The sequence below is a fragment of the Gopherus flavomarginatus genome, chromosome 19, assembly GCF_025201925.1.
Source record: "Gopherus flavomarginatus isolate rGopFla2 chromosome 19, rGopFla2.mat.asm, whole genome shotgun sequence".
Lineage (NCBI taxonomy): Eukaryota > Metazoa > Chordata > Testudines > Testudinidae > Gopherus > Gopherus flavomarginatus.
In genome coordinates, this window is record NC_066635.1 from 22123594 (window position 1) to 22150198 (window position 26605).

The 26605-nt window shown below is 51.0% G+C and overlaps 1 protein-coding gene across 9 annotated transcripts in view; it reads right to left on the minus strand.

Annotated features, from left to right (window-relative positions):
* The window catches only part of PIGL (phosphatidylinositol glycan anchor biosynthesis class L), an 88747-nt gene that overhangs the window by 8079 nt on the left and 54063 nt on the right, over positions 1–26605 (minus strand). For 3 of the 9 annotated variants that reach the window (XM_050929027.1, XM_050929026.1, XM_050929028.1), the window contains exons 4-7: positions 12259–12326; positions 7815–7906; positions 6184–6323; positions 3593–3624 (exon numbers count right to left, since the gene is read on the minus strand). In XM_050929027.1, coding sequence (XP_050784984.1) covers positions 3595–3624; positions 6184–6323; positions 7815–7906; positions 12259–12326 — 330 coding nt within the window. In that variant the 3' untranslated portion in view covers positions 3593–3594. The remainder of the gene's footprint in view (positions 1–3592; positions 3625–6183; positions 6324–7814; positions 7907–12258; positions 12327–26605) is intronic. The other 6 variants (XR_007770350.1, XM_050929031.1, XM_050929033.1 and 3 more) reach the window with 3 other exon arrangements.

Here is a 26605-nt window from a genome sequence, read left to right on the forward strand (position 1 = left end):
GGCTCGCAGTGCTCCTGCTAGATGTTAGTGCACTGGCTTTTCTGGCTGGGAGCTGGTTGTAGGCTGCACCGTCGATATGTGTGTATCAGCTGTCCCCAGCTCCTGAATCAGGCCTACTTGCTCAGAGCTAGCTGGGAAGACACAGCTTCAGTTTAAAAGCTACCTGCTATGGCCACACTCGCTATGGGAATTAGGAAGCAAAGTGGGATGCTCGGGGTACTCATTTGCATACCCCTACCCAAAATGCCCTCCTAGCTCAGGGATACAGTGCAAGACTATTTGCAGAATGATTTTCTGTGGACTCTTTGATTCCATGGGCTTACACAGGTTCAATGGCACACAGGTCCATAGGTGGCGAGTTATATGGGCTCGAGGTGCCCGGGTTCCAGGAATATTCAGGGCCAGGTGCCCTGCTCCAGCAATATTTGGAGCTGGGTCTCTCCCCCGGCCCTGTCTGGATCGGGCGCCAGCCCCGGCGGGTCTCCCCCCACCACCCCGCCCCATCGCATCCCTGCCTGGAGCGGGTCCCGGCCTCCACCTTCCACCCCTCCCCCTGCGTCCCCCCTCCGCCGCGGTCCCTGCCTGCTCACAGATTGGCTCCCGGCAGAACTGCTGTCTGCTGCCCCAGGGTCCTAGCGCCCGCCATCTACTAATAGCAAGGCAGGCTGCCCTTACCCTGCTCTTCTGCCTTAGCCCTGAGCCTCTCCAACGCCTCAAACCCTCATCCTCAGCCCCAACCCTCATCCCCCTGCACCCTGATCCTCTGCCCCAGCCAGAGCCCTCATTCCCCTGCACCCGAATCCTCATCCCCAGCCACAGCTCTCATCCCCCTGCACCCTAATCCTCTGTTCCAGCCAGAGCCTTCATCCCCCCGCACCCTGAGCCTCTGCCCCAGCTCTGAGCCCCCCCCGCATCATGAACCCCTCATCCTCAGCCCCAACCCTCATTCCCCTGCAGCCTGATCCTCTGCCCCAGTGTGCACCACCTCCCCCTTTCTACCTCCCCAGCCGAGCCTGCACCCACACTCCGTCCCAAAGCCTGCACCCCTCATCCCCTCCTGCACACCCATCCCGCCCTAGCCCACAGCCTGCACCCAGCACCCAAACTCCCTCCCAGAGCCTGCACCTCACCCCTTCCTACACCCCCACCACCAGCCCAGAGCCTGCACCCCTCTCCCCTTTCTACACCCCCACCACCAGCCCAGAGCCTGCACCCAAACTCCATCCCAAAGCCTGCAGCCCTCACCCCCTCCTGCACACCCACTCCGTGCCCCAGCCTGGAGCCTGCACCCAGCACCCAAACTCCTTCCCAAAGCCTGCACCCGTCCTGCACCCTAATCCCCAGCCCAAGACCTGCACCCCAGACCTCCCCACTGAAACCCCGCCCAGAGCCTTAGGCAGGTGGAGGCGGAGTTTGAGGGGCAGAGTTGGGGGGGGGTGGGTTCTGGGCACCACCAAAATTTCTACAAACTAGCCTCCCATGCACAAGTCCCAGTTCCTGGCAAGGGAGCAGGCCATTTCCTTGGGCTGAGTGTGCTTTTTAGCTGTGCTCCAGACAGCCTAGGCAGGCCCCGACGTCACTCTCATTTCATTAAGCCCTTCTGATGCATGGCCCTGCATGCCTGCCAGATCAAATTATAAATACCGGGAATTTCAATGAGACTGGAACTATATTTGGAAAGGCTTAATGTAAGCAGCAACATGGGAGCTCCCTACTCCTTTGGCATTTGTAGGTCATGTAAGATGTGATGTAATCAGAGCAGCTAGCCTCATGCATATCTTCAGAAGCCCACTGGCGCTGCCAGAGAAACTGAGGCGCCATCTGTGCTGGTTTTATCCTGATTAGTTTTAGACACAGTCTGTCTGGCATGAGAGGGCAGGGCCAAACTATGCTTAAACCGAGCCTAGTCAAACTCATTAGCCTGTTGAAGTGGGTTCATCATAGATGGGGTCTGACATATTTGCCTCCTTGCAGCATGGCAGTAGGCACTTGTTTTTCATTGTTCCCAGCACTTTGCAGCTACCTCTCTCTGGGCAATACTCAGCACACACACAGCTCTTTGCCCATTTAAAATGCTGCATGGACATAGCCCCCCAGACCCCCATGGGGAGAGGGCAGTGTGAACATTCCCATTCGCAGATGGGACACTCAAGGCACAGCCAGGGGACGTGACCTGACCGTGGCCACAGAGGGGCAGAGTCAGGATAAAAGAGTGGGAGATTCTGGCTTCTGGGCCCACGCTCACTCCATTACATGGGTGACCTCGACCTTTAACCCAGGGGTAGGCAACCTATGGCACGGGTGCCAAAGGTGGCACGCGAGCTGATTTTTAATGGCACTCACACTGCCTGGGTCCTGGCCACTGGTCCGGGGGGCTCTGCATTTTATTTAATTTTAAATGAAGCTTCTTAAACATTTTTAAAAGCTTATTTACTTTACATACAACAATAGTTTAGTTATATATTATAGACTTACAGAAAGAGACCTTCGAAAAACGTTAAAATGTATTACCGGCACACAAAACCTTAAATTAGAGTGAATGAATGAAGACTCGGCACACCACTTCCGAAAGGTTGCTGACCCCTGATTTGACCAGTAGGGAAGCTGAGGCAACTCTCTATGACACCCACAACCCTTCTCATCCACAAAGTATTTGAGATTAGGGTAATGGCAGCAAAGTGGGGATGGTTTCTGGATGCTAGGTGGGGATGACCGGACTGGCTGGGGATCTCCGTGCCCCGGGGGCAGAGCTGACTCCTCTATGAGTTCCTTCCCAGAGCAGATCACTGGGAGGAGTTGGGGAGAGATAAGGGCTGAGGATCTGCTCTGGGATTGGGTAGCATGGAGTAAAAGCATCAGCAGGAGGGTGGTTAGGATGCATGTTGCTCTTCCTCTCCTCTGCTTTGGCTACTGCTGTCCCGCAGTGTGGACAGGGGCCTTTGCTGAGACCCCTGTTAGCCAAACAGTATGACAGACCATTCCTCCAGTTAGCATCCATAGCACAGTTTTAATATATGCTTCTCATAACTGCCCATGTTGGTGAGTGAACCTGAGCTAGGATAATATAGCTAGGACTGCGTTTAAACTTGGCTATAAAACCATTCTCAGGAATGATGTTATTGAGTTAAGAGTTCTCCATCTGTCTGCATTGCTAAAGCTCTTTTCACCTTCATGTCTAGGCCTAATATTGTATCTAAAAACAGACAAATCAAAAGAACTGGAGAGTGAGGCAGAAGCCTGGAAACAGCAGCCATCTGCACACAGCAAGAGGCCAAGAAGCAGAGCTGGTGTCACACAATCCAGACAGGACAAACACATAGGGTGAGAAGAGTGTGCCTTTGAGCCTAACCCACCTCCTGTGGGAGGCCAGCCTGAGTCACGCTAATGCCAAGGCCCACAAGAAGGGACTGCACAGGAGCATGAGCTCAGGAAAAAGCATGAAAAAGCAACCAGGAGTTCAGCTGCAGATTTCATTTGCATTGCAAAGAAGAGGTGGATTATTCCAGTGGGGACTTGGACAGAACATGAAAGTCAATAGATAGGTCATGTCTGCAGTGTCACTGATGCTATTGTTTAAACATGTGTGACATACCTTCAGGTAACTTCCCCTCTGACTGCAGGTACCTGTGAATTGAAACAGAAACCATGGTGAACATATAGTGAGGCCACTCGAATCCTTCTTTAAATATGTATAAGCACTAAGGGCTAAATCACACACAGCTGAAAACACACAATGGCAGCCCCTAAAATAAGCTTTCTGGAGCAGACACTGGATGTCTCAGCTCCCACTGACCCTGGAAGATAGCAGGTATGGTTCCCCACAAATGAATTTGCTCCTAATCCATCACTACTTTCCTTGGCCTCACTGCTGGACGGCTGGTGGGGCAGGGCATAAGCTCTCCCCACCTACAATATAGGAAACTCTGCAAGAAGCGACCAAATACCACTTGTTCTTTAGGGTCCTGTCTCTAACAACTTGGGACACTGGCTCAGCAGTAGCACCCCTCTAGCAAGCCATGCTGAATAGAGGACTTGCTAGGGAAGTGCTAGCCAGATTTCCCCAGCCCATGTCGACAGGACTCTGCATATTTAATCTAATCATGTCCCTCTGTCCACAAGCGCAAGTGTTTGAACCCACTTCTGTTTCCATTGTTCGAACCAGCTTGTGAATAGACACTGGTTCTGGCCTTGCCCAGAGCAGTTGCTCTCTTTTTCACTCAGTGACGGAGTCTGCGGGTTTAGTGACTTCGTTCTGGGGAGAGGTGCCCTACAGAGAGCCCTGCAGACAGTTATCTTCTAGTTATCCAAAGAGCGGAGACAGCATGGGCAACAGCAGGGCAAGCTTCCCCCATGCTGTCCCCACAGTGGGCCTCAATCCCAACACAGAAGGACTTCTCAAAAGAAAAAAAAAGTCTTTAGAAAACAGAGCAGATGGGGCTCAGTTCAGTGGTGTTATTTACATCAATAAGTCCGGGTGGGTGTCACATACTGAAGGAGTGGGAGGGTGGTTAGCCTCATTCCCCTTTAACGTTACTGTTTTTCCTGCTACAACTTTGCCATTCCCCCTCTGTGTGTAACTCACAACAGCTTACACTCATAACACCATTTACATCTCCACTGATTTTGGCCCAGCCTGCTTGTTGCTGGACCTGTAGATTTCCAGTAGATGGCAGCAGGAGTTACATAGCTAGGCTTGTTCTTGTTGAAGGAAAAACAAAATAGAAAATGGACCATTTGGGTGAAAAAAAAGGTTATTTAAGCCTGTGTAATATTTAAAGAGATTGTTATTGTCTCTTACTGGTGCATTTCATGTGTAAATCAACCTGGGCAAACGTACATTGTATGTAAACTACATTGTGCCTCTAGTCATTTTCAAACTATGATTATCTCTAGTTACTGGTTAGTTTCGAGGAAAGGGATTAGCCACACAGGCATAGACAAAATAGGAAGTGCTGGGTGATGAATACACAAAGCAATTCAAAGCAAAAGTCAAGCCAGAAATAAATGCAGGACATGGCAGTATTCAAAAGCAGTGATCAGGAGACCATTGCCCTAAACAGATTCTTCCAGGAATGTTCTTTCCTTCTCCAGAGCTAAGATCCATCGCACAACAGCTCTTGGTACTTCCAGTCTAGCAAACCATCCTTGTAATAATTCTTCAGTCACCCTCCTCTCCACCGTTAAAGTCCCACTATTCAGACTCCTCTCATGGACTTTCTGCTCTGCCACCAGAGCCAGAGTGACAGTCAGGACATTTACTATCTGTAAATAAAAGGCATCCAACATCCAACAGGATTCTTAAGGTAACAAACAGAAGAGCTGCCCCAGGAGTGGACTAGTAATAATCATCATCACTGGCCACAAACTATAGCAGCAAGGAGCCTGCCTGGAGAAGCCCCAGTTAAGAGCAGCAGGCACAATCAGCAGGGAAGGAAAGCAGCAGTAGCAGAATAGGGGATTTGTGCACACAAAGGTTCAGGAGGAAAAAGCACCACTGGAAATTCAAGTTCTGTTTTGATTAACATGGAAGGTCCTCAGTGCTGGTACTGCAACCCCTCTCTGCTCTCACCTGGAAGAGCTGCTCTACTGGTGACCTTATTACCTCCATCCTGAGCCAACACTATATCACTGGCTAGGCAAGGTACAGTGCAATGTTACTGTAAGGTACACATGGTTGTAATGCTGCAGAGAAATCAACAGGCTCATCCATTCATGCCTCTTAGGACTATAGATGGGAATGAACTGTGCTTGCAGAGAAAGCGAGAGAGAGAGAGAGAGAGGCAAAGCTCTACCTCCCACTCAAGCCCCTATATACTAACAAATATTCCTCCCGCAAATCAATCTTCTAGCTCCCTCCCACGCCCCTCCTGCAGCTCTCTCCAGGGAACACTTCCAAGTAGGGGAGAGGTTGCAGCGCTTTGCTGTTGCCATTTGGGGAATGTTGTTTTACAGACTGGACGTGCTGTGGTTTGGGTGAAATGTAAGAGTCTGGCATGAGGTCATGACAAGGGAAGATACAAATGGGATCCTTTGGGAGCTTTTTTCCATGGGTTGTTTCCTGAGAGACTTTAATTATTATTATTATTTTGAAGTGATGCTGCAGTGAGACCAACCACAGACGGAAGCAGTTGAAACTCATCCACTGAACACCAGAATGCCCCAACCCGATTTATAGCCATTTACCAAGTGACAGCGGGTCCCTGGCTGTGCTTCTCTGTTATGCTCCTGGCAAGTTCCAAGACAGGCACCTTCCATATCTCCTTCTGGGGGAGGGAGGAAAAGCAGGATCCCTGCAGCAAAGGATTCAAAGAGTCTCCGAAGGCCTGCAGGGAACCCAAGAAATCTCTCTGCATTAAAAGATTCCTGCAGCCTCAGCTCCCCTTAAAATCAATGGGGAATTGAGGGCCCTTAGCACATCATAGCTCAGCAATTTGCAAGATTAGGACCTCATTGTTTAAGCAGTTTCCATTGGGTCAAATTCTGAGGTTCTTATTTTTATTCAGTCAGTACTCCTGCCAGTGAAGTGTATGAGCCAGCTCCTGAGCAGCCCTAAGCACATGCAAATTCCACTGAAGTCAATAAGGAGTGAGTAAAAAGCGAGTGAGGATTTCAGGGGTTGGCTCACAGGGAACTTGGAGAGCAGGAAACTCCACTGAAAGGGAAGCATAGTCAGAGTCCCAGTGGGTAGATTGCTGTGTTGGTGACACTGCTCAGAGAGAAACTGTTCCATGAAATCCATGACTTCACTCTAAGAAGGTCCCATTGTGGGGAACTCTACACTGTATTCAATGGGCTATCTGCTAAGGCATACTGAGGAAATACAGTTTGCAGGAGCATAGCAGGGAATGCAAGGCACAGCTGGGGCTCCGTTTAGGTTCCTGTCCCCTAATCTGCCCAATTAATCTGATGAAATAGATGTGGAGCAGGAAGAGCAGCCAATCTCCTAGGAGTCCCAGGGATGTTACATACAGCGAGAGATTTGCCAGATGTTGAATGTTTACAGTCTGAAATATCTCCCCCACCCTAACTGGACTGGTCAGCTGCATTTCCCCTGCACCCTGAACTGCACTGTGTAGGCAAAGCACAGTTTAAAACATTCATACAATCGACACTCATTCATATTTCAGCAACAAAGGATGGGGCCTCGCCAATTCAGTGTAATCTGGAGAAGGGGTGACCCAGGGATCTTCCAGTTCACAAATGACGGAGCTGCTTCATTGCTCACACTGCCTTCGCCTCCGCACTGTGTGGGGGTGGAGTGTGGAAAGGTTACAGCTTCAATCAGCTACATGAACAAACTGCTAAAATCTTAATGATCTGGGGGAGGCCATTCCCAGAGGGATCTATTATTTTTGTTTAAGCATGGTCACTGTTACCAAGGAAACAGCTTTGCTGAGTACTAACAAATTTGGTGCCTTCTGCTCAGTTTATTGTTTGTGGCTCTCAGCTCGTGGGGGAGGCACCAGAACAACCTCGGCACAATAAAGAATGAGGAAGGGGCTGGAAGCAGAAGGAAAGAGGCGAGATTCAGAACGGGAATTTATAAGCTGGCAATCGGGATGATGTAATACAGCTGTGGGCTGACTCTCCAAGGAAAGTGGTGAAAGCCCAATCATTTGAGACCGCAAACACCAGGCTGGACAGAACACTAGAAAAACATATAGTGGGGGGCCATTTTACCCAGGCTCCATGGAGATGGGCTGCATGGACCTTAGATGGCACGCCTGTCTCTAACCTCCTTGATTCTCCCCATCCCTTGGAATTAGTAAAACTAGACTAGAAAAAACACTGGAACATATACAATACAGAACAACCTTGACTCTGCAAGGAGGGACTGCAACATGAGGTCCCGGCACCAGAAGGAAGACATTCAGGCCTCAGCCATTCCTCCTTCGGACTCTCAGAGCTAGAACACAGACAGATACTAAATCACTCAAAATGAATCATCCCAGGAAATCCTTCTCCAGGATGGAGTGAAGAGGCATCCAGGAAAGGGGAGGAGGGTGACATGGGAAAACACAGGGCTACATGATGTTTTCACTTACATGGGGTAAATCAGGAGTAACGCCATTGAAATTAATGGGGCACAGTTGTGTAAAACCGGTGTAAGATCAGAATCGGGCCCAAGCTCTCCATCAGTGTGGGAAGATGTCCAAGACAAAGGGAGCAGTGGGGTGCCACATACTATCATCCATCTAATCATCTGAAGAGGAACCTGCTATTTGCACATTGTATCTCTAAGCATGAGCTGGAATTCGTATGTCATAAGGAAATTCTGTAGAGTTTTGCAGAGTAAGGTCTGCAGGATTTGGCTGGATACTGGCCATTTTCTTTACCTATTTGCAATTGGCATTTAATTAAACCCCGTACCTGAATATATCCCAATACAATGTACATGGGACAGGAAATGCCCTTCTCTTTTGTACACGTCCCAAATACAAATCAGCTCTCCCATGGCAGCCATACACAGCACATAAAAGATCCAAGCAAGGGCACTTAACCATAACAAAGCATCAATGACACTCAAACAGCATCATTATCAGCTCATAAATGATAAAACACTAAGCTCCCAAATACCATCTCCACAGGGCTTCATTTAGAACCCACCGCTGAGTTTACAGCCATTTGGATGCAAACTGGAGGAGTTAGATCGTTTTTCCGAATGGAATTGACAATAATTGCTCAACTAATGATACCTTGATGTAGCTTTCTACGTGGCATCGTTGATATAAGTTTTATGGATGCAGTTGCTATAACAACATAATGCACAGTGTATAAATATAGCAACTCCTATTTTCCACTCAGTTTGCTCTGGTCTTAGCAGCGAAGGGATTGTTCTTTCATATTCTAAATGGGAAGAGATGGATTTCACTGGAGGAAGTGGGTGTGCAAACCCCAGTACAGAACGTTCCATTTTATCTTAAGCCAACAAAACACACATTCACTAGGCAGAAGGGTCTGTTTAAAATGGAAATGCCCTGTGACTCATGCAAACCAAAATCACCTTGATGCCATCCATGACATCAGTGTAAAACCCCATCTTTATAAAACAAAAGTGCTTCAAATCATCAACTTCTAAAACACAGGTTCTCAAACTTGTCCATCACATGCATCTCATCAGTAATCATGTTTATCCTCCTAGTGTGTAGGGACCAACCGAGAACCCAATGTACTAGGCACTGTACAGCAGAATAGTAGACAGTGCATGCCATGAACTACTTACAGGCTAAATAACTTCATGTTAAAAGAGGCTTGTCTCATTGTCACCTCCCCTCTTGTTCATGATGGGATGGAGCCACCTCTCATTTCCGATCCTAAAGCATCCTTGTGGCGACTGCGGCAGTAGCTTATGAGGAGGAGGCGGTGTATGAGGACAGCATAAATGTATTGTTAGCTGGCTTCAGTGTAATAAAATAGTCACATTCTCTCCTTTTGTTCTTCATTTTGTCTCTCCTTTCCACTGCTCTGTCTCTCTCAGGAGTAACCATTGTTATGTGACTAGCCAGCTCTTCATGGACCACCTACAAGTGCTCTGTGGCCACCAGTTAGCCACAGAATACAGTGGCACTTGAAAAGGTTCAGAAAAGGACAACTAAAATGATTAGAGATTTGGAGAGGGTCCCATATGAGGAAAGATTAAAGAGGTTAGGCCTCTTCAGCTTGGAAAAGAGGAGACTAAGGGGGGACATGATAGAGGTATATAAAATCATGAGTGATGTGGAGAAAGTGGATAAGGAAAAGTTATTTACTTATTCCCATAATACAAGAACTAGGGGCACCAAATGAAATTAATGGGCAGCAGGTTTAAAACAAATAAAAGGAAGTTCTTCATGCAGTGCGCAGTCAGCTTGTGGAACTCCTTGCCTGAGGAGGTTGTGAAGGCTGGGACTATAACAGTGTTTAAAAGAGAACTGGATAAATTCCTAGTGGTTAAGTCCATAAATGGCTATAAGCCAGGATGGGTAAGGAATGGTGTCCCTAGCCTCTGTTTGTCAGAGGATGGAGATGGATGGCAGGAGAGAGATCACTTGATCATTGCCTGTTAGGTTCACCTCCCTCTGGGGCACCTGGCATTGGCCACCGTCGGTAGACAGATACTGGGCTAGATGGACCTTTGGTCTGACCCAGTATGGCCATTCTTATGTTCTTATGTTAGAAATCATGCTATAAAACTAAGCCAATCAGTGCCATTTGATGGATGCAAAATGAGTCTGGTGAGTCTTATCAGCCACAGATGTCACCCCTGCCCCTACAACAGGCTGTGTTCTTGTCAGTCTCCCCAGACTGAATGGGTGATGAAGCTTCAACCTCACATCCTTTAGAGGCTGGTGCAGGGGGCCGGATGGGATAACTTGCACTGCTGCTGTCCACACCATGCCTGTTCTGTGGAATGATTTCAGCCTCCAGCACTGTCAAACTAACACTTCTCAGTAGCAGACTCTTGTATACTTACACATTTAAAAGGCAAAAACTTGGATAAGGCAGGTGGCTTAATCACTGGGCCATTAGGGCATGTAGCTTTGCAAACAGGGGAGGAACCATGGTTTGTTTCTGGAGCCACCTCTTCTGACAGAGACATGGGAAACATCCAGCCCCTCTTGGCGAGAGGGCGAGTTCCTGGGACATGGGAGCTTTAAGCATGCTGGGGAGAAGAGAGGACTCTCCCAGGACTTCCTTCCAAAGAATCCCAAAGCACTGGCACTGGAAGATGGTGGGTGGGGCCCATTACAGGGACTGTGTCCATCACTTCATTCTTATGTGAAAAGAAATCTGTAAAAAAAAAAGTTACTTTTCTGTTGGTTTGGGGCTGCATTCAAAATCGCCACAGGAAGATTTCAAGCAAAACGCTAATGTATGCTTTTTATTTCTTGCTGAAAAACAAATCCTCCCCACAAGTCCTGAAATTGTATAGCTATCCACAAATCTGGGGCTTGGACACATATGCAATAGCAGCAACTGGACCAGCCACAAAAGCTGTATGTTGGGAGACTGGTGTATGAGAGAATCCTGGGGTTGGTCATGCAGCCAACTCCACCCCTGCCTTTGGAGGGCATGGGGCAGAAGTAACAGGGTCAAACGGGGTGCAAAATCATTTAATTAATTGGAATAGCACCCCAATTTACCTTTTCCATCTACAAGAGTGGTGGGGGGACCCTGCAAGACATGGTTTGAAAGACTAATTGTGTTAGTCCAATGAAAGTACCATACGTGGTACTAGCTGACACGGAGACAGGAAGGGAAGAGGGTTAATTTGATCTCTTTCCTGCTTTTTTCCCCATACAATTATATGGGGGGTAGTGGCAGGCAGGAACATCAGTGTGTGTGAAAGGTCACTACACATGCGCTGCAGCTGTCTGAAAGCTGTATGTGTGAGAACTTTATCAGGGCACAGAACCCATGAGTGATGTGGTCATGCTCTAGTTCCTCTGTGAGACAGGCTGCCCCCCACAAAAAATGAAAGAAGCAGCAGCCACTAAAAATAAAACTTAACCCCTCAGTAGCTGCGGAGCTGCTGGATTAAATGAATGAGAGCACAAAGTGACTCTGTCTTTGGGGAGAAGACACATATTAAAGAGAACAAAAACAGCCAGGAGTCTGGTGGCACCTTAAAGACTAACAGATTTATTTATTTGGGCATAAGCTTTTGAGGGTAAAAAACCCACTTCTTTTTACCCACGAAAGCTTATGCCCAAATACATCTGTTAGTCTTTAAGGTGCCACCGGACTCCTCGTTGTTTTTGTGGACACAGACTAACATGGCTGCCCCGCTGATGTTAAAGAGATGCACGCCTGCTAGATGGCAGGGGATGGAGTTCAGAGGCCAGAGTCTCTTCCATTCAAACATTTTTCATAATCCATCAGTGCACAAGGGATGTGAGTTGTGCATTATATTTTGGTGAAAGTGCATTCATAACACAAAGCTAGGCGTCAGAAAGTGTAGCTACGAAGGGGCCCAGAACAGGATCAGCAGAGTAGGGGCTTGTAAGCCCACAATGAAGGGCATGAGCGGAGAAACACGTGGAGAGCGGAGAAGTAGAACAGATGGGGTGCACAGGTCACAAGTGCATTGGCAGAGTTTTGGGCAGTTCCCACAACTGGAATAGCAGAGGGTGCTGCATTTCGGGATTGAGGTGAATCGGTGGAGTCCATGCAGTCCTTGGCTCTAGTATGAATATTTTACTTGCACAGGCACCACATGCACTCGGTTTCAAATAGCATTTTGGCAAGGCGTGCAACAGACTGTACGGCACATTGTACCTTAGAGCCGTGTAAAGGGCGATGTGGTTAGCGTGGCCGCTCACTCCTCCCGCATCAAAGGTTATCAGCTGCAAAAAAAACCCACAGAACACAGTTATTTAGCGGAGGAGCAGAGTGTGCAGTAAAAGGTTGTAACTACATTCTAGGGGGTTGGGCATTTGTGTAACTCAGCATTGTCCCGGCCAGAAGTCTTCAGTGAGTCCTGTGTTTGTAAAGCAATGAGCACAATGGAATTCTGGTCCATGACTAGGGCTCTGAGGTGCTACAGTAATACAAATCATACACACAATAAAATAATAATAATTCAGACACCCTGGTGCTGAGAGAAGGATAAAAGCCTCGACAGAAAGATGAGAAGCGTCACTTCCTGAGAATCAGGATACGCATGTTACTAATAATAATCAGACCTTACAGTTACTCTGAAGAAATTCTCTCTTATAAACTCCTGGTTACTGGATCCAGGAGAATCTACTATAAAAGCCACTTTCTCCTGGAGATGACAGATTACTGGGAGGCATGTGAACTACAGGGCAAGACTGCGCTTTGCTAGGCCCTAGATCATGACATTATAATGCAGGCAGGAATAGCAGGCTCCATAAATCACTTTTTTGCCTGTAATGGGAATGCACTTCAGGATCACACTGTGAAAAAAAAGACGGTTACTCACCTTTGTAACTGTTGTTCTTCGAGATGTGTTGCTCACATCCATTCCAGTTAGGTGTGCGCGCCGCGCGTGCACGTTCGTCGGAAACTTTTTTACCCTAGCAACTCCAGTGGGCCGGCAGGTCGCCCCCTGGAGTGGCGCCGCCATGGCGCCCAATATATATCCCTGCCGGCCCACCCGCTCCTCGGTTCCTTCTTGCCGGCGACTCCGACAGTGGGGAAGGAGGGCGGGTGTGGAATGGATGTGAGCAACACATCTCGAAGAACAACAGTTACAAAGGTGAGTAACCGTCTTTTCTTCTTCGAGTGATTGCTCACATCCATTCCAGTTAGGTGAATCCCAAGCCATACCTAGGCGGTGGGGTCGGAGCGAGAAGTCGCGGCATGGAGCACAGCAGATCCGAAGGCCGCATCCTCTCTAGACTGCTGGACCAGGGCGTAGTGGGAAGCAAAGGTGTGGACCGATGACCAGGTCGCTGCCCGACAGATTTCCTGGATGGGCACACGGGCAAGGAAAGCCAGCGACGACGCCTGTGCCCTGGTAGAATGCGCAGTCACACGGCCCGTAGGGACGTGGGCCAAGTCATAGCAGGTCCTGATACAGGACGTTACCCATGAGGATAACCTCTGGGAGGAGATAGGAAGCCCTTTCATGCGGTCCGCTACCGCCACGAAAAGCTGGGGGGATTTGCGGAAGGGCTTAGTCCTCTCCACGTAAAACGCGAGAGCCCTACGGACATCAAGCGAGTGGAGCTGCTGCTCCCTGCCTGAGGAGTGAGGTTTCGGGAAAAAAACCGGGAGGAATATCTCTTGGTTGACGTGGAAGGCTGAGACCACCTTGGGGAGAAAAGCAGGGTGTGGTCTCAGCTGCACCTTGTCCTTGTGGAAGACCGTATATGGGGGGTCTACCACAAGAGCCCGGAGTTCCGACACCCGTCTAGCTGAGGTGATAGCTACTAGAAAGGCCGTCTTCCAAGAGAGGTAAAGCAGGGAGCAAGTAGCTAACGGCTCAAAGGGGGGCCCCATGAGCCGGGACAACACCAGGTTAAGATCCCAGGTTGGAGCAGGGGGACGGACGTTAGGGTATAAACGTTCCAGCCCCTTAAGGAATCTAGACACCGTCGGGTGGGAAAAAACAGAGCGACCATCCGCACCCGGGTGAAAGGTGGAGATAGCTGCTAGGTGGACTCGTAACGACGATATGGCCAGACCTTGCCCTTTGAGGGACCAAATGTAGTCTAAGATGTCGGCTACTGAAACTTCCATAGGGCGGAGATTTCTCTCCACGCACCAATAGGAGAAGCGCTTCCATTTGGCCAAATATGTCGCTCTTGTGGACGGCTTCCTGCTGCCCAAGAGCACCTCCCTCACCGGCGTGGAACAGCGCAGCTCAGAGCCAGTCAGCCACGCAGGAGCCACGCCGCTAGGTGCAGCGACTGCAGGTCCGGGTGACAGAGGGTCCCATGCTCCTGGGTAATCAGGTCCGGATGAAGGGGCAGGGGAACTGGGTCGGCTATGGTCAGGTCCAGCAGCATGGGGTACCAGTGCTGTCTGGGCCATGCCGGGGCTACCATGATCACGTGAGCCCTGTCCCTGCGCACCTTCAGAAGGACCCTGTGGACCAACGGGAATGGGGGAAACGCATAGTACAGGTGGGTCGACCACTGGATGAGGAAGGCATCCGCTATCGACCCGGGCTCCCTGCCCTGAAAGGAGCAGAACGCTTGGCACTTCCTGTTCCCCTTGGACGCGAAGAGGTCCACCCGGGGATAACCCTACCTCCGGAAGATGGAGAGGGCGACGTCTGGACGAAGGGACCACTCGTGTGACAGGAAGGATCTGCTCAATCGATCCGCCAGCGTGTTCCGTACTCCGGGGAGGAAGGAAGCCATGAGGTGAATGGAGTGGGCTACACAAAAGTCCCAGAGTCGTATCGCCTCGTGGCACAGGGAGGAGGATCTGGTGCCGCCCTGCTTGTTGATATAATACATGGTCATCGTGTTGTCGGTGAACACCGCGACACAACGACCCTGGAGCTGATGACAGAACGTTTGACAAGCAAGACGGACCGCTCTCAACTCCCGCATGTTGATGTGTAGCCCCACCTCCTCCTGGGACCACAGGCCCTGCGTCCTCAGGGTCCCTGCGTGGGCCCCCCAGCCGAGATCTGAGGCATCTGTTGTTAGGGACACCGAGGGCTGAGATGGGTGGAAGGGGAGACCCGCACACAACACTGACTGGTCCAGCCACCAGCCGAGAGAATCTAAGACCCTCTGGGGGATCGTGATTAACATATCTAGTGGCTGTCTTGTCGGTCTGTAATGACTGATGAGCCACAACTGGAGTGGCCTCATGCGGAGCCGAGCGTAATTGGTCACGAAAGTACAGGCCGCCATGTGGCCTAACCGGGTTAGACACGTCCTCACTGACGTCAAGGGGGCTGTCTGTAGTCGTTGCACGATTGCCGACAAGGCCTGGAACCGCTGCAATGGCAGCAAGGCCCTGCCCACAGTGGCGTCCAGGACGGCCCCGATGAATTCCACCCTTTGTGTGGGGGCCAGGGTGGACTTGTCTGTGTTCACCAAGAGGCCCAGAGTGGCGAACATGTCGGTGATCACACGGACATGGCTGCAGACTTGTTGTTCCGACGTGCCCCGAATTAACCAATCGTCCAGATACGGGAACACGTGGATACGACTGCGCCGAAGCTGCGCCACAACAACTGCCATGCATTTCGTAAACACTCTCGGGGCCGTGGACAAGCCAAATGGGAGGACTGCAAATTGGTAATGCAGAGACCCCACAACGAAGCGAAGGAAACGTCTGTGGGGTGGCCAGATAGCAATGTGAAAATACGCGTCCTGCATGTCGAGGGCGGCGTACCAGTCTCCCGGATCCAGGGATGGGATAATGGTCCCCAAGGAAACCATGCGGAACTTCAACTTCACCAGGTACTTGTTGAGCTCTCGCAGGTCGAGGATAGGCCTGAGGCCTCCCTTGGCCTTGGGGATCAGAAAGTAGCGGGAATAAAACCCCTTGCCTTTCTCGTTCTCCGGCACCGCCTGTATAGCTCCTTTGCCGAGGAGCGTCTGCACCTCCTGCCGAAGGAATTGCTCGTGAGAGGGGTCCCTGAAGAGGGACGAGGAAGGGGGGCGGGGAGGAGGAAATGAAACAAACTGCAGGCGGTATCCCGACTGCACCGTGCGTAAGACCCAGCGGTCTGATGTTATTAGGGACCACGCTGGGAGGAAAAACGAAAGGCGGTTGGAAAACGGGGGGAAAGGATCCATTGGGGAAACTGTTACTGCGCCCTCGGGCGCACCTTCAAAATGAAGGCTTGGGTCCAGGCGGGGGCTTAGAGGAGCCTTGGTTTTGCCCCCCTTGGTTCCCCGAGTGCCTGCGCCTTCCGTTCCTGCCGCGGCGCCTGTTAAGGTCCTGCCGCTGGCGGAACTGGGAATACGGCCTGCGCTGTTGTTGTTGTTGCTGCGGCCGGAAGGGTCTGCGTTGCGTCACTGGTGTGTGCATCCCAAGTGACCGCATGATGACTCGGTTGTCTTTCAGACTCTTGAGTCTGGGGTCTGTCTTGTCCGAGAATAATCCTTGGCCTTCGAAAGGAAGGTCCTGTATAGTGTGCTGGAGCTCCGGCGGAAGGCCGGAAACCTGTAGCCAGGAGAGGCGACGCATTGTTACACCCGACGCGAGGGTACGGGCAGCCGAATCCGCAGCGTCCAAAGAGGCTTGCAAGGACGTGCGTGCGACCTTCTTGCCTTCCTCTAAGATGGCCGTAAACTCCTGACGAGCATCTTGTGGCAGCAGCTCCTTGAATTTATCTGCTGCCACCCAGGAGTTGAAGGCGTATCTGCTTAACAGGGCCTGCTGGTTGGAGACCCTGAGCTGCAGCGCCCCAGCCGAGTACACCTTACGGCCGAGGAGATCCATCCGCCTGGCCTCCCTGGATTTGGGGGCTGGAGCCTCCTGACCGTGACGCTCTTTATCGTTGACGGATTGGACCACCAGGGAACACGGAGTCGGGTGTACGTGGAGGTACTCGTAGCCCTTGGAAGGAGCCATGTACTTCCTCTCGACGCCCTTCGCAGTGGGAGGAATGGAGGCCGGAGACTGCCAGATGGTGTTGGCGTTGGCCTGGATGGTTCGTATGAACGGCAGGGCGACCCTGGTGGGAGCGTCTGCCGAGAGGATGGTCACAATAGGGTCCTCTACCTCCGAGACCTCCTCGGCTTGCAGACTCAGATTTTGGGCTACTCGCCTGAGGAGGTCCTGGTGCGCCCTGAGGTCCAGCGGGGGGGGGCTGTTGGAGGAGGTCCCAGCCACCGCTTCATCAGGGGAGGAGGATGAGGAGACCCCCGGCAAGAGAGTGTCTAAAGGGGGGTCTCCCTCGGCCCTCGCCTCTGCCTCAGGAGCCAAAGCGGAGTCTTGATGCTTGGACCCTTCCTCCCCATCCGGGGAGGGAGGGGGGCGAGACAACGAGGCTTCAGGTGCCCTGCGCTCCGCAGTCGCCGGCCTAGCAGGGAGCTGTTGGGGGCCCTGGGCCTGATGATATGCCCAGGGTGTCCAGAAACCCCATTGCTGCGGGCCTTGGTCCTGCTGTGGAGGCTCACTGAACAGCGCCGCCTGCCGGTCGGTGCCCAGCGCGTACCCACTGTCCGTTAATGAAGACACGGACGGCTGTCTAGAGGGCCATGGCGGGGCGGACCCTGGATGGTAAGGGTCCGCGCGGGCCGGCACGGGCGATCATCTCGGTGCCGGGGACCGGTGCCGGGAGTCGTATCGGTGCCGGGACCGGGACCGGGTTCTGTCATGCCGGGATCGGGACCTGCCACCGGTTCGGTGCCGGGAGGTCGACCGGGACCGGGACCTGCCACCAGCTCGGCGCCGGGAGGTCGACCGGTGCGGCGAATGTCTGGATCGGCTCCTGGAATCGCGGTGCCGGTAACGGCGGCTGGAGTCTGACCGCGATCGTCTCGATGTCGACCGGCGCCGCGAGTGCGACCGGTACCGCTGAGGGGAGCGGTGCCGGGACTGCGAGCGGCGGCGGGATCTGGAGCGACCGTGACGTCGGGACCTGGATCGAGAACGTGAGTCCCGAGACGGTGCCGACATCATAGGCTTGCCTCTGGACACGACCCGCACCGGAGGTACCGGGGGTGGTAGCTGAGTGGGCTCGGTCATGGCTATGAGGTCCCGTGCCGAGGCGAAGGTCTCTGGTGTGGATGGCACCACTATCTCGACCCCAGATGTCATGGGGGAGCTTGGCGGCACCGGACTCGACGGACCCGCCGGGCCCGGAGTCGACGGTGCCGGCGGCGCCGCGGCCGATGTTGAGGCCGGGCGCTCCACTCGGGTCTGCCTGGCCGGAGTAATGGACTTCGACGGCCTAGGCTCTGTCCCCGGTGCCGGAGAAGGTCGGTGCCGGGGAGTCTTCTCGGTGCCGGTGCGATCCAGTGCCGGCGCCGACATCCCGGCCTGCGAAGCCGCCGGGTCAAGTGCTGCCTCCATAAGGAGAGTCCGGAGCCTTTGATCCCTCTCCTTCTTAGTCCTTGGCTTAAAAGCCTTGCAGATGCGGCACTTGTCGGATCTGTGCGATTCCCCCAGGCACTTCAGGCACGCGTCGTGGGGATCGCTGGTAGGCATGGGCTTCTTGCAGGCCGCACACTGCTTGAAGCCCGGCGAACCAGGCATGAGCCCGGTGCCGGGTGCCGGGAAGGGCTAAGCCCCCTGCGAAGAACTATTTACAAACTACTTATCACTTAACTACCACTATCTACACTTAACAATCTAATTAACAACTACAATAGAGATAACGATAGAGAACAAGGAGAGCTAGGGACGTGGAGGACAGCTATGCCGCGCTCCACAGTTCCAACGACCGACACGGCGGTAAGAAGGAACTGAGGAGCGGGTGGGCCGGCAGGGATATATATTGGGCGCCATGGCGGCGCCACTCCAGGGGGCGACCTGCCGGCCCACTGGAGTTGCTAGGGTAAAAAAGTTTCCGACGAACGTGCACGCGCGGCGCGCACACCTAACTGGAATGGATGTGAGCAATCACTCGAAGAAGAACAGCCTGTTACTGGAATACATTATTTTAACCAACCAGCTAACAGTGTCCTGGGTTTGACTAAGGCAGGCTCTTGGTCAGGCTGGAACAATAGATTATTATTTGTCTGCACCGGGAAAGGTTTTATTTCATTATTCAAAGGTAGTGTGGGCTGTGGGCTGCAAAAAAATCAACACCTCCCTAGTGTCTCCTTCCTTGCCCAGCCTGTTCTGTCCCTTCAGTACTGGGAGGAAATGCCACTGCCTTGCTTACTCACAACTGTTCCTTTCTCCAAATCAGTTTCACAGGCAACGCCCAAAGCACTGGGTAAAAGGTTGAGGGAAGATCAAACAGTCTCCCCACCTGCTTTGCAACCCGCTGCTCCACCCACCCAACAGGAAGAGCAGCAAAGGCATCCCTTTCAAACACAGAAGGTGCTTTGTGAACAACAGTCGAAGACAGACTACACTTTCTCGCTCAGAGATGTGAAAAAACACCCCCCTGAGCAGTGCAAGTTTCAGCGCTGTAAAGTGGCAGTGTAGACAGTGCACCGGCGTTGGGAGGCTCCCAGCGCTGGTAGCTACTCCCCTCGTGATGCCGCAAGCTACTCCCCTCGTGAGCTACTTTTCCAGTGCTGGTGCTGCAACAACACGGCCACATTAAAGCGCTGCCGCGGCAGCACTTTACCGTTGGTAGTGAAGACAGACCCTAAGACAGATCCAGAAAACACAGGCAGTGAACAAGCCTTTTGTAAATACTCTCCACCCTCTGAGAGTCCCCAGTTATACTTTTCATTTTGCTCAGCAGCTGTAATTTGGTGCAGTGAGTTTGGCTACCCAGCAGAAGAATTAACTGGATCATTATTTGACTCTTTAAACTATGTTTGGTGGGAGCCCCACTGGTTTTTACCAGACATTAAGAGTTGTTTCCTTGATATCTCTTTCACACCGAGTCAATTTGCACAACAGAGTGCTGCCCCTTTTTCTGTACTTTGGTATCTGTTTGCGAGGCTATTCCCACTGAAGGCATGGTTCTGTGAGGTACTGAGCTTGCCTGATCCTCTCAGATTTCAGCGCCTACGTTATGTCACATGATCAGGCCCTAAGGCAGGGAGCTGGCAGAGTTACTGTAAAACATCAGGCAGTGCAATGAATTCACATGGAGCTCTATACACCAGAGATAAGACCCTGTCCTTGCCCCAAAGAACTAACAGTCTCAATTCACCTTCACACTGAGTCGTACATTTCTTATGTCACAATTAGTCCCAATGATTTTAATCGGAGTAGCAAGGTGCTACCCCACATTAGTAAGAGTGGGAGAACGTGGCCCTAGGACAGGACATATTGACAGACACACACAGCAGCTTGTACTTTAAAAAAACCTACCAAATCAAACCACACTTCACTGCACCACGCATCTTCCTCTGTGGAGAGGTTGAGAGAATAAACCACCCATGCCAACCGTTAGTCACCTCACTTAGGCTATGGAATGGCCTAAGGTCGTTAAAAGCTGTGAGTGTACACATAGCTACTGGAAGGGGCTCAGATCCTGGGGGGATGGGGGCGAGATAAGAATCTCTGTCTATCATACATAATTACAGTAACAAATAGCTTAAATTGGGATAGTATCTGAATGGGGCTGATTTTCAAATGATGTTGCTTAACTCATGCCATGGTATTTGCATGTGAATCTACTGTGCCTACAAGCATGCAGATGTGTGTGCAATTATGCACTGTACTCATCCAGTGACCTGTCTTGTAGGAGAAACACATATGGGTGTACATTTTACCTGCATAATTTAGGTGATTACCTTTGAAATGTTAGCCCTGTATTCACAGGTATCACTTCATTCACTGCTGACATGCAGCTGTGACTGACATGTCTAGTATGTAGTGTTTAGGGTCTATCACACAGGCCACTGATTTCATATAGTCTGGCTGCTGTATTAATTACTGCTAGCATTCTGGAAGCATGCAGCAATCACATTTAAATGCATTCTCCTGGCCCCTGGGAATTTATTTTATAATCTGACTTTCCAGTTTGTCTCTCACATGCTGGAGATAACTTTCAAAGAGGAACTTTTGCTCATTCCATACAATGCACCAGTTACGTGTTTGGTTTAAAAACATAACCCAAACCTGTTGATGACGAAAGCAAGCAAGCAATCAGGATAGGACAGGACAACCTGCACATCTTGATTCTGCCTGGGCTGGAACACAGGCTTGACTATTTCTGCGATCAGGAGGCTGGGATAGGAAATATTCTTGACATGGAAATTTGTTCAGTGGAATCTTTGGGGGTTTCCTTCTCTACGTCTGCTCTGAAAAGGGAGCCGTTGCTGTTGGTACTGATGTGTTTTCTTTTTCTGGATGACTTTGGTATCTAGGAGATGGAACTTTCACTGGTGGAAGCCAGCAATGCAGCCAACATAAACAAGGAATGAGAAATCCCTTCCAGAGGGGGTGGGGAGCACAGAGGAAATCTGCTCAATTACCAGCAGAAGAGCTAAGAGCTCAAGAGTCTGAGCTTCCTCTGCAAATCATGCACACTGGAGAAGAAAAACATTAGAAGTTGTGGGTCTCCTGACTGTTGCTGGCACCGTCTAATATTTTAAAATGCAGCTCACCTTTCCTCAAGGAGACCGACGGAATAGATGTTTCCTTTCTGTGGAGCAGATTCTCTGTTCTTTTCTAGGAAGTGGGTCATGCAAGAAAACACTGTAGGAGCAACCTGCTTTTATAGCCCCATTTCCTCCACATATAATTTTTACGGGCCTGGAAAGGTCATTAGAAATTACACTCCAGGCTGTCACCTCTTTGGCCCTTTGTGGGGCAAGTTTTTGGAAGACATCCAGCTGGATTTGGAGAGCACTTTGGCCCCCTCCCACATCCTGTTAAACAAGAGAAGCTATAATTTAATATAATGGGCTATTGGGCAAAAATCAAACCACAGTCTGCGTCGCAGCGCTGGCTGCACTGGAGCTGCAGATGTCTGAGTGAGTGCCAGCTCTTTAGGAAAGCCCACAGGACCTTTCATTCTCTCGCCTGCCTCAAACACACCTGATAAAACTACAGCACAAAGAAAGGTGGGAGAAAGCAGGGATGGCATAGATTCTTGCAAGAGGTGCATTCTTGTACAGCAAACTGTGCATGCTGCATTATGTTCCCAGTGTCCTGCAAAGCGATAAAAAGTACTTTCTACACTAGAATATCAAATTTGAGTCTCTTGAATTTCAGGAGCTGGTGGGGTTCTGATTCCAAACCCCGGATCTGAACCCAACGTCCAGAGTTTGTATTCCAGGTTGAATTCCAAAACCAGAAGGGGCTTGGCCGGTTTGGACGTGGCCCAAGATTATGGGAATCTTTCTAGAGCAGTTGAAGTTGAGACATTTCCACCAGTCCCAAATGAAGAGCAACTCATAAGATTCTGGTTCCTTTGAACCCCAGCTCTAGCTCTGCCCCAACACAATCTGAATGCTAGCTCCTTACCAAGCCTCCGATAACACTGTTCCCTGAGACTCTGACTAGCAGACATTGCATCATCTAGAGGTTGTCTGAGGCCCAAGCAAAACCATGTAACGTGCGGTACATACACTAGGTACTTCCTAATCCAGATCGAGACAGACTGGCTTTGGCTGATTCTCCTGCAGTACTGGCTTTTGCTTAGAAATCCAGCAGTTAGGAAATCATTTCCAAAGTTTCTAAATTAGTTTTGGCTTTGAGTTTACTAACCTTTAATTTCTGTGTCTCCACTATTTAACGCTGAGCTAGGATGACACATGTCCCTGTAGCTCTCAAAGAGATTGAGTTACTCACTGACTTCCAGGGCAATTGGGGGAAATGAGTAACTATGTAATAGCACAGAAATACACAGAATATAGTGTGACTCTCTCTCCCACAATCCCTCCTTTCAGACATGCTGGAACTCTAGCATGTCTCCCCATGGCCAAATGACACAGGAGTTCTGTAAATACGAGATATTGTTCTCTATGCAATGATTATGGAGAAGAGCTGGGCTAAGGTCTGATGCCTGTCTTAATGGGCAAAAAAGGTGTGTGTTTTTTAGTCATGTTAAGTTGACTGAGTTAGCTTAACATGTGTGAAGCCATGTTAGCCTGTAACTCAACCAGGCTTTTCAGTCATGCTAAGATACGTCAGCCAAGACAATGTGACTGAAACACCCAACGCTTTTTGCCCATCAAGTCCAGGGCCCTAGTCTCTGGAAAGCAACGCCCCCCCAAAGTGCAGACAAGAGCTACCTGTAGCCCACACCGCGGAGTTTTACAAAGTAGAAGACACCCAAGTTGCAGGTGCTCAACGAAACGAATCAACCGCTTGTTTTCATTGTTGGGAAACTCTATTCCTACTCCTGATTTAGGGAAGTTACAAGAACCAGCGACTATCTGGGCCATGGGCATTTATTCTGGAGGCTTAAAATTATGTAAATATATATGCAAATCTGATGCCACTGACTCCTGGCCCTCTGTGGCAGTGACAAAGATTCATTTGTCTGGGAAACACATCTCCATTTACACAGACCAAGCTCAGAGCAGTTCAGTGAACTGTTTGAACATGTCCAGATAGAGGGATGCAGTGGGTCCCAAAAGCCATGGATCTAGACAGTCAGGATCCATTGCTTTCATCATTAACAAGGCTACATGCCATGCTAGCAGCACAGCATGAAGGACACTTGTGATGTTCGTGTTTCATGCTTTGAAAACAATGCACGTGATTTTTCAACTCACGCTATATAACTGCAAGGCTTAAGCCTCCTATGCCCTCTGCACCACACAAAGCTTGCATTTAATTTCCTCTGAGACAGAGCTCCAACCCTTCCTCATTATTCAGGAGAAGTTTTAGTGGATTCAGGATTTCTACTGGGACTTCAGAGGGTCTACCCTGCTGCCCAAGAGAGTAAAAAACATGCAGTGCAAGTCCTCTTGTGATAAGAACTTTCAGATCATATTAAAACTCCTGACTATTCACAGGGCCAAAATACACTGAATGACTGTAGGAAAGCTGCATCTGACTTCCCTGTGCACAGCACTGAATTTCATGGATAATTAGCCTCAGAATCAATACAGAATTGGAAGCATGAGCTGTCTCTTGTTAAAGAACTTTCAGTTCTTGTGTTACAAGACTCAGAGTGACTCTGATTCACAGTATCTGCTTTCCTTTGTTGTTTTGCATATTGCCGTGGGGTTTGTTTTTAATTTTTTGTGAGTTTAGTGCTAAAGAAACATGAGGGACTGTAACAGTGCCAACTCACCGCCACGGCACCTCTTGCTGGTTGTGCTGGGAATTAGCTCTCGGACCGTCAGGGTGCCTTTTACTAGCGGTGTCCTACTTGCTGTTGCTTCCACTTCCTCCACCATCTCCACCATCTGGACCCACGTCACTCCCAGACTGCTGGGTTCTCTTCGGGACCCATCCTTCCGTCTGAGCCCCAGCCTGCTGTCTCCCCCCCTTTCGGGGGACAGGTGGTCCTCAGCTTCTTCCACTTCCCTTAGCCGCCAACTGCAGTCTCTAGTCTAGCCCCTGGCTTCAGGCGCAAATTGCAGTCTGGATTTAGGCCACTCTCCTCATTGGCAAGTAGGGATAAAGGAAGGGGGGAACCCAGGCCCACCTGCAACTCTGGGTCCTGGCCCAGGGACCCTATAGCTGGTCGCCACTTACTGCCTCTCTTCCTATTCCCCCAGCCTACTTTCCCTGGGCCATTTCCCCCATAGCCCCAGCACCTTCCCTGCCCTTGCTTCAGGGCCTCAGTCTGGCCATGGTCAGCCAAGAGCTCCCCTATTGCTCTGCTACCCTGCCCAGCACTACAGTATAATTCCCCTCTATTCGGCATTGGTGAGGCCTCATCTGGATACTGTGTCCAGTTTTGGGCCCCAAACTACAAGGAGGATGTGGAAAAATTCGAAAGAGTCCTGCGGAGGGCAACAAAAATGATTAGGGGACTGGAGCACGTGACTTATGAGGAGAGGCTGAGGGAACTGGGATTGTTTAGTTTGCAGAATTGAAGAATGAGGGGGGATTTGATAGCTGCTGTCAAATATCTGAAAGGGGGTTCCAAAGAGGATGGATCTAGACTGTTCTCAGTGGTACCAGATGATAGAACAAGGAGTAATGGTCTCAAGTTGCAGTGAGGGAGGTTTAGGTTGGATATTAGAAAAAACTTTTTCACTGGGAGGGTGGTGAAGCACTGGAACACGTTACCTAAGGACGTGGTGGAATCTTCTTCCTTAGAGGTTTTTAAGGTCAGGATTGACGAAGCCCTGGCTGGGATGATTTAGTTGGGGACTGGTCCTGCTTGGAGCAAGGGGTTGGACTAGATACCTCCTGAGGTCCCTTCCAACCCTGATATTCTATGATTCTATGACAGTCCTTTCCCTCCAGGGAGAGACTGCCTCTTACTCTGCTGAGAAGCCCTTTATATATGGGCTGCACCAGCAAGCCTTCTCCTTCTCTCCTCTCTCAATAAACCCTTTCCTGATTGGCTGGATGCTGCACAGCCTCTCCAAGGCTGCCTTAACTCTGCTCCTGACTGTGTGGGGCAGCCACCCCAACACAGGGACTATCATGCCAGACTACAGCCAGGCTTAGTGAAGAGATCTAGAGTAAAGCACTATGTAGTGAGGAAACATGCACGTTTCCTCACTACATAGTGCTTTAATCCTGTTCTGTAGAAATCCTACTGTTTCAGTCCTGGGCTCCCACACAGACCATGCAATGCACTTGAGTCCTGACCAGCAATCCCCCTGGGATTCCAGTCCTGAGTCCCAACACACAACTCTGCCAACATATCTCAAACCCTGACCCTCAGACAATCCTGAGTTTTTCATAGATGAAGACTAGTGAAACATTGTGGTTTTAAGATGTAAACAAACATCCACTAGTGACTAGGGCAGAGGTGGGCAAACTACGGCCCACGAGCTGGACCATCCTGCCCGGTCTTGAGCTCCTGGACGGGGAGGCTAGTCCTCGACTCCTCCCCAGCTGTCCCCCTTCCCCCGGAGCCATGCCACCTCATGGGCAGTGCTCTGGGTGGCAGCGCTGCGCACTCCTGCCGAGCAGCGCGGCAGCGTGTCTGGCTCCCGGCCGGGTAGCGCGGCTACCAGACATGCTGCACTGAGCATTATGTAAGGGGGCCGGGGTCCCGGGGGGCAGTCAGGGAGCAAGGGGCAGTTGGATGGAGTGGAGGTTCTGGGGGGTGGTCAGGGGATGGGGGGGTTGGATAAGCATGGGGGCCCTGGGGGGCCTCTCAGGGATTGGGGTGTGGATAGGGGTCAGGGGATGGGGAACGGGGAGGCTGGATAGGCGTGGGGTCTCGGGAGGCCCGTCAAGGGGCGAGGGTGTGGATAGCGGTCAGAGCAGTCAGGGGACTGGGAGCAGGGAGGATTGGATAGGGGGTGAGGGTGGTTAGGGATGGGGGTCCCGGGAAGGGGCAGTTAGAGGACAAGGAGCAGGGGGGGTTGGATGGGTCAGGGGCTCTGAGAGAGGCAGTCGGGGGCGGGAAGTGGGAGGGGGCGGATGGGGGCAGGGGGCAGGGGCCAGGCTGTTTAGGGAGGCACAGGCTTCCCTACCCGGCCCTCCATACCGTTTTGAAACCCCAGTGTGACCCTTGGGC